The 12,873-nt window shown below is 44.2% G+C and overlaps 1 protein-coding gene across 6 annotated transcripts in view; it reads left to right on the top strand.

The window, feature by feature from the left end:
• Window positions 1-547: 547 nt before the first annotated feature.
• The window catches only part of EPB41L4A (erythrocyte membrane protein band 4.1 like 4A), a 248,493-nt gene continuing 236,167 nt past the window's right edge, over window positions 548-12,873 (top strand). For all 6 annotated transcript variants that reach the window (XM_053665307.1, XM_053665308.1, XM_053665311.1 and 3 more), the window contains exon 1: window positions 548-1,635. In XM_053665307.1, coding sequence (XP_053521282.1) covers window positions 1,537-1,635 — 99 coding nt within the window. In that variant the 5' untranslated portion in view covers window positions 548-1,536. The remainder of the gene's footprint in view (window positions 1,636-12,873) is intronic.

Raw genomic sequence — 12,873 nt, 5'->3', positions numbered from 1 at the left:
GGCCTACCTTCAACTCTGCTCCAAGTCCTCTCCTGTGTCTCCTCCAACTACGAGGCACGTTAACTCGCCGCTGGTTCCCAGCTGGAGAGAGCACGGATTGCACCTGCTCAGAAACCCCGCACGGCCCTGCCTCATCCGCTGCTTAGCTTGGGTTCGTTGTGCATGGACACGAGGGCCCGCCAGGGGTCACTGCAGCCTCAGAGCTATTGTGCCCACCAGTCTCGGACACCGCCAGCCGAGAAGAGGGTGTGGGATTAGCAGCGCCGAAAGCTGGGGTCCAAGCAGGACTGCGCCCTGCCCTGCCGGAGCCTGTCTCCGGGTCTCCCAGGGAAACGGACACAGAGGGTTCAGAGCTCCAGGCGACCGGGTGGCTCTGGGGCCTCGCGCAGTGTGTCCTGCGGACCTGTCGGCACTTCGCCATTAGATCACCTCCGCTCCGCCCTCCACCCCCAGCAGACACCCCGCCCAAAAGGGGCGCCCTCTTCCCGGCTGCTGGCGCCCCCCTCCCCCCACCCCTTCGCTCCGGGGCTTTTTGCGGACGCCCGGGCCCGGCCCAACTGCACCTGGGCTGCTCCTGCCCGGGGCGCCACCTTACGAGCCTCGGAGAGAACTTTCCCTGGAGCTGCCGCGGCCTGGCACACCCCACGCCCGTCCTCCAGCTGGGAACCCGTCGGCGAGTCCTACGACTCCCACTTCTCTGAACCTCCCAGGAAAGCTGCACCCTGCTGCACCACAGGACATTTTCCCAGAGAGAGCTTGAACTTGGCCCTACAGGATCCCCCGAGATGATGATCTCTGGGCTCCCCACACTGGAACCACATTCTGCTACGAGCTGACTCTACTCACCGGTTTCCGTAGAAGCCCGCTGCCGTTTCCGACTGTCTTCGGGCTTCTCCGTGCCTGCGGATTGGGAAACGGACGATTCTTGCCACTGCCCCAGCGGTGTTGCTGGGACGTGGTGGGTGCCCCTGACACAAAGCCTAGCGCTCCGCATTTGGCTGGCCGGACCGGGAGCTGAGGACTGGCATCGGAGCTAGAAGTGTGCGTCCTTCGGGGACTCCGAAGGCCCGGGGGCGGCGGGGGCGTCGCCGCACTCTGGGAGGGCGCGGGTGCAGGGGGTCTTCAGAGCTTCTGGGAACTTCCAAGTCTGGGGAGGGCCTCTCTGGCCCCTCCCTTTTCTTGCCTCCTGCCCCTTTCGCCTGGAGACTTCTGTGGTCCCGAAGACTGCGGGAGGGGCCGGGAAGGGCCAAGGCGTCCCCCTCCTTCAGAGAAGCCGGAGCCGCGGGATGCGCGGGGACACGCCGCCCTCCGCGCCCAGTTCCGCCTGTGCTTCCCGGGCTGCTCCACGGCGCTGACTCTCCCGGCTTCTCCGCCCTCCTCGCCTCCCGAGGCGCGGCCCAGGACCCCGCCGGGAGCTGTTCCTGTCGTGCTGGTCGTGGCAGGGACAATAAATTAATGCCTCTGGCTTGAGGGGAGGGGGCGGTTTAGCGCCTGGGTCGCAGCTTTCTCGCCTGGCTGGAGACGGCCACAGTCGACATGGGCTGTTTCTGTGCTGTTCCGGAAGAATTTTACTGCGAAGTTTTGCTCCTGGATGAATCCAAGTTAACCCTCACCACCCAGCAGCAGGGCATCAAGGTAGGCGCGGGTTGAGGGGCGTGTTCGGGGCTTGGCAGCCCGGCGGGCTCGGGGGTCCGCCGCTTTGTGTGAGGGCTGTCACGAGTCGCCTCTGTGATTGCGTCTCTGCGGGGTGGGATGGAACCGCAACTGCCCCCTGCGCGCAGGGTGAAGGTGTCAGTGTGGTTAATTTTGACTCCCTTCATAAAGGAAAGTAAGTTTGTTGTCCTAGGGGGTAGTCCTCGGTCCTACAACTGAGGCCAGAAAGTCTTCCCAACACCGTTTCTTCTCAAGGCATCGCAGGCGTGATTTTTTCCCTTGGCCTTTTCTTGGTAGTGTCATTGGGAAAGTAAAGGAGTTCATTCACTGAAACATTTATTGGGTGGTTATATTGTGTTGTCTGGGCGTATAGTTGGGTATTGCTACGTTTGGACAGAAAATAATTTCCCTTTCCTCAAGCGGAATGGTTACCCACATTTAAGTAAACATCTCTCAAAGCTACTCGGTAATACCTTTGCTTGTGTTTGTAGACCATTAAATTGCCGTTACTACAGTTTACCTACAGAACCCAAACAAAAAGCCTGGGAGACTGCAGTGATCTACTTCCTTAATTTTACCGAGTTCTTCTGTTGCTGTTCACTATTGGACGGAGGCGTCTGCGCGCTCGCTCGTTTCGTTCTTGAAACTTTCTGACTACTGAGAGGCGATTGGAATTGGGAGCGGTTTGTTTTGTTTCCTTTTCTCCTTCACTTTTAAATCACAAGCATTTTAGATAACTCAGCAGCTGAGTCTGGTGAAGAAAAACCGCGCCCCACTTCCTCCCTCCTCCCCAATAGAGCTGGTCATCTGAGAAATCAAGTTCAGGCTGGCAAGTGTCCGTTCCTGGTCTTGTCATCTCAGAAGTTAATCCTAATGGCCTAGGCCCTGGGGATTTCTTTATGTGAATCAGTTTTTACACAGCTTTATGTACGTTAGAGTAACTGTACCTGGCCAGAAGCTTCAGCTTTGGTATTGCCATTCTTGGTGCACAGAATTCTGATTTCACAGGTGTCATTCTTTTACAGGCAAAAAAATTGGGGGTGGGAGGGAGGATGGCCACTTAAATCCACGCGATAAAGTTAACCCTTTCCTTTAGGAAATGGTTTTGAATATTGTGTCCCTAGTAATTATAATAAGCAAAAGCCAATCAGATTTTCATTTCCTTTGAAGGCTAATAAAAGACTTTTGGGGGGAGGTGTTCATTTGATATTTCCAGCTTTTCATTATATTCCAAAACACCTCCTCCTCCCACATGAAATGAGGAAAAAAACTTACCTTATAAGATCATGTGACATTCTTTGGTGTACTGTGAGAATAAAATAGGCAGAAATCACAAAAACTTCTTAAATTTTTGGTATTACATAGCTTCTCTTTGGCTTGGGGTTAGAAACAATTACAAGACCATCACTGCTAATCCAGTACTACCACAACAAATAAGTCTTTCTGAAGTGCAAAGTCTAAAGTCATCTGGAGTGTGAGCTTCCTATTTCATCATGAAAGGCATTCCTGTCAGCTGTGGCGCATGTATATTATTCTGTCAAGAGAGCAGCCAAGACTTGGGATCAAATAGAATAATTTTGTCAAAGAAACATGAATCAAAACCCACACTTACATTTTATAACTTGATGGTGCTTACCTTGTTTTACAGATCGGTTGAAAATTGGTGAGTGATTCAAATGTAATAACAGCTTTATAATGCTGTTATTTTGGATACATGGCATTTAAATAAACAATACTTCAAGCAGGCTTTTGTTGGAAGTAATCATTTTGCAACAGGCTTGGCCTCTTTTAGTGTCACAAAAGTATGCCACAATTATTTTGATGGCCATATGTGTAACACAGATGTCTGCTGAAGTTAACCACATTATCTGTAAGTGCCATGCTACCAGGAGATGCATGTGTTGAGCACCTATCTGCTTGTGGTAGGTACTAAATTAAACACATATGTGTATTTGTGTTTAATGTATGAGCAGCATCTCGAATGGAGAAGGTACTCAATATTGAATAAATGTATCTATAGTTTGTATAGTACTGTTCTGTGTATACCTGGCATTTTTTAAAACTCCTGCTTTAGTTTGTAAATAAAATAGTAAATAGTTCAAAGTTAATAGTGTAATAGTTACTAGTATAGTGTTTTCCTCCTGCTATAGGGTACTTGATAATTTTGATTATCACTAATCAAAGTCAAAGTTAAGCCCTGGCTGGCATAGCTCAGTGGATTGCGCGCCGGCCTGTGAACCCGAGGGTCTCGGTTTGATTCCCGGTCAGGGCACATGCCTGGGTTGCAGGCCAGTTCCCAGCAGGGGACACGGAAGAGGCAACCATACATTGATATTCTCTCCCTCTCTCCTTCTCTTTCCCTCTGAAGTCAAAGTTAAGCATGCAATGTCAATTAGTTCATTTTCCCCTGGAAGTAAAATAACAAAGTCTTGCCCTGGCTAGTGTGGCTCAGTTGATTGAGCATCATCCCATAGGCTGTTAGGTTGCAGGTTCAATTCCTGGTCAGGGCACACTCCTAGGCTGTGGGTTTGGTCCCTGGTCTGAGTGGGTGTGGAAAGGCAATCAAGTCGATCTCTTTCTCTTACTTTTTCTCAGAAAGCAATGCAAAAATGTCTTCAGGTAAAAATTAAAAAATAGTAATAAAAAATAAAATAGAAAAATCTTTATTTTTCAAAATCATTTTCTAATAATGATTTTGAGATGAGCCTTCCTTCCATTCTGTCTCAAATGAAATGGGAGAGAGATAATTTTGCACTAAAATTATTCACATATTTCATCTCTTAATGGAAGTTTTACTGATTCCTCATAGTTAAGAATTTGTTTGTATTACTGTTACAATAATTCCTTGTGAGTTAAAGAATTATGGGAAATTTACCTAGGAGTGTGAGAGACACTTGGTAAAACATTTTTTGGTGTGTGCTATTTTGAAAAACAGGCTTTGAATTTAAGTGCTAAGTTACAAATTGAAAAGTTGGTTATGAAATGATTTTCTGCAATTTAGATCAGAGTTCTTCTTTGACTTTAGGAGTGTTGATGTTTGTTTCCATGGAAAGCAGTTCAGCTGGAAGAGAGTGGTTACACATAATGTATGTTAAGATGGGTAGCATTTAAATAAAAAATGATTTTTTGTTTAAAAAAATCAAATTTCTAGTTATAAAAACAGTTCTGGGGATGTGAAGTACAGTGTAGGGACTGTAGTCAGTAATATTGTAGTGACTGTGCATGGTGTCATATAGTACTAGACTTGTTGGGGCGATCACTTTGCACACCCAAAGTCTAATATTCCATCTTATGCCAACTATCATTGAAAACTTGAAAAATCAGAAAAATAAAGCACAATGTCTTTGCGTTCATACTAATGTTATGTAGAAACTTGCCTTCTTAACTTGTTTAGAGGTAATTCACCTTGAAAACCAGGAAGTCTTTTTCATGCAGTTTGTAGTTTGAACCCACCTGTGCAAGGTTTAAAAACCCAAGTTTATGTAAACGGTCAACTCTTGGTTGTGTGCTGAGCCCCCCAGTAGCTTCTAGCTGTTTGTTCTCTGCTGCTATCTCTGTTGTTTATTCAAGTTAAGACTTTCTGCTGTGGTTGGTCTTTTGGTTTTTTCAATAATGTTTGTTCAGGGATACTTTTGTTATGCCCTTGGTAGTTCTTTGTCCTGGTGGAGGTAAGAGACCTTTCTTTCTGTTCTCTTTAGAAAGTAAAACTTTATATGCCTCATACTACCTTTATAGGTTGTCATTTGATTAGCAAAGATTTTCAGGGGGGAAAATATCACCAGGTTTGATTATAAATTTAGTTTTGAAAATTGCTGCTGCAAATATGAACTAGATTAGTATTCTCATTTCAGCAAGACTTTAGTCTCCTGAGTGGTAATGTAATAACCACTGAGGTGCTCACTTCCCCCTCGGTGTATTTTACTAAATTAATGAAACCAATATGATAGCAAGATGGAAATTCCATTAACTTTTTTAACGGCTTTATTGAGATATACCACACAATCCCCACAGTTAAAGTGTACCATTTATTCGTTAACTTTTAAATGAAGTTACTGCCTAATCATGCTGTTTCCTGAGGGAATACTGTGAGTGAGTTTTGATGCTTTGATCAGAAACTTCATAATAAACTAGAAAAACAGTTAGAAGGTGGGGACTTACAGTCCTCTTACTTGCTGAGAAATGTAATTTTTGTCTCATTTGGACTGGTAAAGAAAAATCTGGGAAGATTGGGGGAAAAGTGAAAAGCGGTATCTTCACGAATCATATTATGTCAACACTTAAATCTTTGATATCAACTACATAAGGTGCAGAGTCAGAAACCTATTAACATAGGTTGTAGCGAGTAATCACACGCCACCACTTCTGTCACTGTGAGGTTGGCTGGGGGCGTCTTGGTGGGTCAGTGAGTTAGACTTGATGGGGCAGGTGCGCCTCCCCTCCCCACTGCCTCTGGATCTTTAGAACTCAGGTATGCTATTTGTCTCATGGCCGTTTGTTCAGGATGACCTAGTATATAAAGGCTCCCTCAAATGTTTTTGTTTTTAAAAACGATTCAAGGTATTTTTCAGCTTTATTGAGGTGTAGTTGATAAAGTTGTGTACAACCTGATGATTTTATATATATATATATATATGTATATATGTATATACACACACACACACACACACACACACACGTCATGAAAGGATCCCACCAAGTTAATGCACCCATCACCTCGATTACTTATCTTTCTGTTGTTGTTGAGAACACTTTGAATTCAATTCTCTCGAATGTCAGTTATACAATATAACATTATCAAATATAGTAATTGTGTTGTACATTAGCTCCTCAGATCTTAAGTGCCCCTCAATTTTACAAGCCTTTTGCCTTGAAAAATTTTCTAAAAATACTTCTTATCATTCATGGTTTGAAGGTGTCCAAAATAATTTAATGGGGAAAGCTTTGTTACCTCCAGCATCTAGTCAAGGGCTGTCCTTATCCAGGTATTCATGACTTTCCTAATTGAAGGCAGGCCACACTTTTTGCAGCCCCATTAATATATTCTTGAATTCTATGATATTGAGCTTGAGCTAACTTTGCCCTAGACTGGAACTAATGCAGAGCTTTATGTTGCTTTTGAGCATGGGCGGTGTCAGTCTGTTCAAGCTGCTCTAACAAAATATCACACAGACCGAGTGACTCATAGACGATGGAAACTTATTTCTCATAGTTCTAGAGGCTGGAAATCTGAGATCAGGAGGCCAGCATGGCCTGGCGAGGGCCCTCTTGGGGTTGAAAACTTGTTGTAGCCTCACTTGGCAGGAGGGGCCCGGAGCATTAGCCGCCCTCTTAGAGAGGGGCACTAATCCCAAAGGCCCCACCTCCTATTGGGGGTTAAATACCCAACGTATGAATTTCCTGGGGGGAGGGCACAAACATTTAGAGTTATATCTGAATTGCAGGGACAAAAGTCCAGACTCGACTCTCCATTAGCCATGTGGCCAGTGGTTTGCAGTTTTTGTTAAGACACTTATAAACAAGATGGGGAAGCTCACATTTTCTTCCATGGTTTGTGACAGATTAAACCTCAGGGTAAGGCCGGGCAGATTTTTGTTGCGGGATACTGAATAGAACTCGTAGCCTCTAGCTGTGAGATGCCACTAGAGCATCTTGTCCAGTTGTGACGACCAAAAATATCCCCAGATGTTGCCAAATGTCCTGATGGGCAGAATCACCTTTGGTTGAGAACCGCTGCCATGGAGAGTGACAGTGCCCTTTACTCCTGTGTGTCTGGTGCTCAGCCTTCTGCCCTGGGTGCAGGCTAACTTGTGGTTACCTTCTTTTTCTTTTTTTTGAGGGGTAGGAGTTATGTACCATACATATCAGTGAAAACAATATATCTGTGTGTTTAACTTGTTTAATATTTGTATATGAGGAACAATATAAGTGATTAAAAGCATGGACTCTAGAGTCAGACTACCTGGGTTTAAATTTTCACTCTATTAGCTGTGGTACTTTGGGAAAGATACTGACCTTCTCTGAGTCTCACTTTCCCTATCTGTGAAATGGTGCTTTGCATCTGGTACGCACTCAGAAAATGTTAACTTTTTTTCTTCATCTCCTACTTTTTTTTTTTAGTACATTTTATTGATTATGCTATTACAGTAGTCCCAGTTTTTCCCTCTTTGCCCCACTCTGCCTGGTACTTCACTTCCCTCCAGCAATTCCTGTTGCTTAGCTCATGTCCATGGCTCATGCATATAAGTTCTTTGGCTTTTCCATTTCCCATACTATACTTAGCCTCCCCCTGTCTATTCTGTACCTACCAATTATGCTGCTTAATCCCTGTACCTTTTCCCCCATGCTTATCTTTTCCTTTCCCCTCTAATAACCCTCCAAATGATCTCCATATCTATGATTCTGTTCCTGTTCTAGTTGCTTGCTTTGTTTTTATGTTTTAGATTCAATGTTGATGGTTTGTTGTCATTTTAATGTTCATACTTTTTGATCTTCTTCCTTTTCTTAAATAAGTCCCTTTGACATTTCATATTATAAGGGAATAGTGTTGATGAGCTCTACTAGCTCTACCTTGTCTGGGAAACAACTTGTTTGGAACTCTTTGTGCTTCCTGGACTTGTATGTCTATTTCCTTGACCAAATTAGGGAAGGTTTCTTTCATTATTTTTTCAAATAAGTTTTTAATTTCTTGCTCTTCCTCTTCTCCTTCTGGCATCCCAATGGTTTAGATGTTGGCACTTTTGGAAATGTCCCAGAGTCTTCTAATACTATCCTTATTTATTTATTTATTTTTGATTTCTTGTTTTTTTTATTCCGTACTGATTGGCTGTTTATTATTCCTTATGTTATAAATCATTGATTTGAGCCCCTTCACTGTTGATTCCCTATAGATTTTCCTTTATTTCACTTAGTATAACTTTCATTTCTTCCCTAATGATTTTGTTGTATTCAGTGAGTTCTCTGAGCGTTTTGAAGTCTGTATCTGATAGGCTGGCTATCTTTGTTTCGTTTAGTTCTCTTTCCTGGGTTTTGTTCTGTTCTCTGATTTGGACCATATTTCTTTGTCTCCTCAATTTGTCAGCCTCCCTGTGTTTGTTTCTGTGTGTCCGGTAGAATTGCTTTGACTGCCTGTCTTAGCACACCTGTTAAGTTGTATGGGGTGGAGCCTTAGGTAATTACCAGGGCCCAGCAACCTGCTTTACCACTTTGTGGCTGTGTGTGTGTGGGAGGGTTCGGAGAGGGGACAATGCTGCTGCCGCCTGGCTGCTGGAGGCTTGCTCGGCACTTGCTTTGCTTCCAGTCACTTCACCCAATTCCCATATGCGACTGGCACCCTTGCAGCTGTTGCCCTAATGGTGGTTTCCAGGGTGGGTGGGTTTGCGAACATTCTAGGATGGGATGGGTCCTTTAGAGGGACCCTCCTGAGAGACCAGCAGTTTCTTCTGCTGCCTCAGCCCCCACTGGTTTTTACTGCCTGAAGTTATGAGGATCTATTTCCCAGTGCTGGCATCCTGGGCTGCACAGTCTGGCCTGGGGCTGGGGTTGCTTCCCAATTTGTATCTACCACATGTGAATATGGGACCACCCGTTCTACCAGCTGCCACCGCCTTGCTGCCGTCATTCTACATCCTCTCTGCCCCAACTCCCTGTCTCTTCTCCTCCTCCTCCACCCATCTGGATGGGCATGGCTTTTTTAAATCCTCGGTTGTCAGACTTCCATTCGATTTGATTTACTGGCAGTTCCGGGTGTTTTTTGTTTTGCGGTTTGTTGTGATGCTTCCTGGGGTTGTGCAAGGAGGTGAAGCATGGCTGCTTATGCCTCCATCTTGACTAGAAGTCTGTCTCTTCCTTCTTTTAATGACTCATTTCTTCTACAGTAAAGTCCACACTTCACTGTTTGGGTTAGCACCCTACTTGATCTAGCCTACCTAATGACCTGCTCTGTGGACATGCAGAACTGCTCAGTGTCTCAGACATACCAGACTCTCCTGCGCCTGATACATGGGATTCTTACTGAGTGGTGTACCTTTCTGTCTTCCATAAGCACACACTCATCTGACTCATCCTTTTGACGCTTGAATCAAGTGTCCCATCTGCTAGAAAGCCTTCAACCCAGCTTCACTAGGCAGAGGTAAGCACTTGTCAGCATATCACACACATGCTGTCATAGTACTGAGCACACTGCAAGCATTCTTCCTGGACACATCTGTCTTGTCTACCAGCCTGTGAGCCCCTGTCTGTGATCCACAGTAGCCAGAGATGCGTGCCTCCTGTAATGGATAATTCTTAACTATCATTTGAATAGAGGGGTGAATGGAATGTTACAGTTGGAATAGGCCATATTGAAAATCTTATGAATGAGAGTTTTTTTTGCCATTTTATTTTTCTAGAAAAGGTTTTAGGATAAAGTGAATTTCACTGTGAAAAGTCTGTTGCCAAGATCCCCTAATTTTTATATTGATAACGGGTAGAAAATGGGATGATGCTATGGACTGAATGCAAGTAGCTCATTGAAAAATGGACTAGCTGCTATTTCAGAAAGCACAAGCCACACCATTTTGTATTAGAGGGGTAGCTACTAAGCCTTTCTCTTTTTTTTGTTTTTTTAGAAAATACATCTTTCCCTATAAAAATTGAGTCTTTTGGAAGAAGGGCATATTTCAAGAACGGATAACAGTCTCACACTTTAGTTGCTTTTCTTCCTTGTCCCCTCTTCTCTGACCCATCTGAGAAAGTGAGTTGGTTTTGCAGTATGGGTTTACACAATCAGGAATTAAAAATTATACAGTAATAATTTTTTATTATTGCTGTGTCACCCATTTTACTCTTGAAGCTACATGAGCCTCATCTGACAGTGCTCTGAGGCTTCATGGAAAAAAGTGTCAATAAATTAAATACTAGGTTTTTATGACAGGTGTTAAGTTTCTCATTCCAAAGCATAGTGTCTTTTCTGAAATCCTATCATAAACATGATAGGTCAGACCTCGGATTTGCCACGCCCCTCTAGCGTTTCTGAGATTGATTGCCTTTGCTGAGCTGTGTCTGTGATATTTTCACAAGTAAAGCCCGTAAGCAACATTCCCGGTCAGCCTGCTTTGGGTTATAATGAATGTACCTGCCATTCGCTTCTGCCTCATCAGATTGTTTCTAAGTCTCCTGTAGTAAGATCATCCAGGCATCTGTTATTACTGGTTTAGGAATAGACTTGGTGTGTTAAGGCCGGGAAACAGCCTGTTTAGTTTGTGACTCAAAAAAGCCTGTAAGTACACTTTGGAGAGTCTATGCCATTCTCAAAAATGTGGATTGCATTCCTGTGCCTTCTGAGCTTTGTATGTATTTCCCATTTTGTTTTTTAAGTGAAACAGCCACTCTTCCTTAATGCTGCCTATTGTTCACAATCCATTCCTCTGTAACTAAACACTCTTGCCAAGAAATTCCCCAGAGGCTGGGATGGCTTCTCCAGAGGCTCTCTTAATAATCACCGAAGCTGTGAAAGGGGTTGGCAGTGGCTTCCGAACTGTGTGAGCAGTTTGTTTTCAAGGATATTGACATGCCAACAGGAAATTAGAACAAGAGTGACTGGTGGCAGGCAAGGAAAACCAAGAGGTGCTGAGTGCTGGCTCCACGGACAATCACCAAAAGGTCAGATGGCAGGGCAGGAATTAGTGGACCGAGACCTAGGAGGAAGCCAGATGCAACAAGAGATTGTTTGGAAACTGCGTGTCCTGAGCACAGCAGAAAGCGCAGTTCCTGTGCTGAGAGTTCCTAACTTTGTGAGGATGGTGTCCCAGAAGTTGGTTAGAAAGTACCTTGTTTAGGAGACAGGTTCCCATACAGGGGCACGAGTGAGGGTCAGCTGGTGCCTGAGCTGGCCCACGGAGACTGGCAGTGTGTTTAAGCTGTTCAGGTCCACCTTGCCCTTGGTTCAGAGCTGAGCTTGAGAAGCAGACTGAAAGCCTCTGCTGCCTTAACTGGCACTTGTCACACTTGGTTTTCCTCCACCATCCTCCCTACTCCCGGTGTGGCCCAGGCCCTCCCACTTCACACTGGAACCAGCCTCCTCACTGGAGTGCTGCAGGGTCACCCCCAGTTTCTCCTGTCTCGCTATTCCTGCCCTGTGTCTAAACCCTGCTGCGCTGCGGGATTATCCGATTTGTGATTGGTCAGAGGACTCTTCTCGGAACTAGCCTCCCTTTCTTCCTTCATAAGTTGAGGGGCATGATACCTGCCTCATAGGATGATTGCAATAACTTGAGAAAAGAATTTTAGGCACATAGAATATGCGCCTAAAATATGCCCAATAAACAGTAGCTATTATTATATATGGTTTGTTATTTGCTAATACATTTTTTTCTAAATTCCAATTTGGGATATTTAATCCCCCACCTCTGTCCAAAGTGAGACTGGCTCACAGAGGGACATGTGTAGTTATTAGAAGTGGGGGTGTGGTGGTTAGTTATTCACAGAGACCAGTGCCTTGTACTCCTTTTTTTTTCCTTTAAGACTTTCATGGCTTCAGCTCTTACATTTAGGTCTGTGAGTCATTCTTCATTCTTTTTCATGTGGCTATCCAGTTGTCTCAGCTCATTTGTTGGAAAGACCATTTTCCCCCACTGAATTGTAAGGCACCCTTATTAAAAACCAGTTGACAATAAATGTGAAGATTAATTTCCAGACCCTCAGTTCTCTTCCACTGATATACTTGCCTGTCTTTCTGCATCTTGTTTGTTTTTTCCTAGTTCCTTGGTATGGTAGTTGTGTGTAATTCAGCAGAGAAAGTACACCCAGTTTAAATAAATTTGACATTTAATATTTTGAGAACAATTTCCTGGAGGGCAGCAAAACATTGTCTGTTTTATCCACTGTTAAATCCTTGAGAACCTAGAAAAGGGCCAGGTACATGGTGGTACTCAAGTAAATATTTGTCATTTCTGAAGAGTGATTGGTGGGGTTGTTTTAGTCATGCTGCTGCTATTGCTCTTGTGTCTTGAAACCTTGGTTGAAAATACAGATTTCCAAAAAATTTCCAACAAGCTTTGTGTGTTGCTATTTACATTGTGTAAGGGATTTGCCTTTGGTTCTTGCAGGTTCTTTCTGTAAATTGTTTGGTGCAGGGCTGGAAGAAAGTGTGTTCGCAAGCATTTTATGAATAACTTTCTTTGATAGCTTTGATAGGTGAATATGTAGCATGTTAAAAAAGTTAATATTTAAGAGGTATGTGGT

Source organism: Artibeus jamaicensis, unplaced genomic scaffold (assembly GCF_021234435.1).
Source record: "Artibeus jamaicensis isolate MK-2021 breed Jamaican fruit bat unplaced genomic scaffold, CSHL_Jam_final contig_402, whole genome shotgun sequence".
In the NCBI taxonomy this organism is placed as follows: domain Eukaryota; kingdom Metazoa; phylum Chordata; class Mammalia; order Chiroptera; family Phyllostomidae; genus Artibeus; species Artibeus jamaicensis.
Note: the sequence above shows the minus strand (reverse complement) of the source record. Positions and strands in the feature narration are given on the sequence as shown.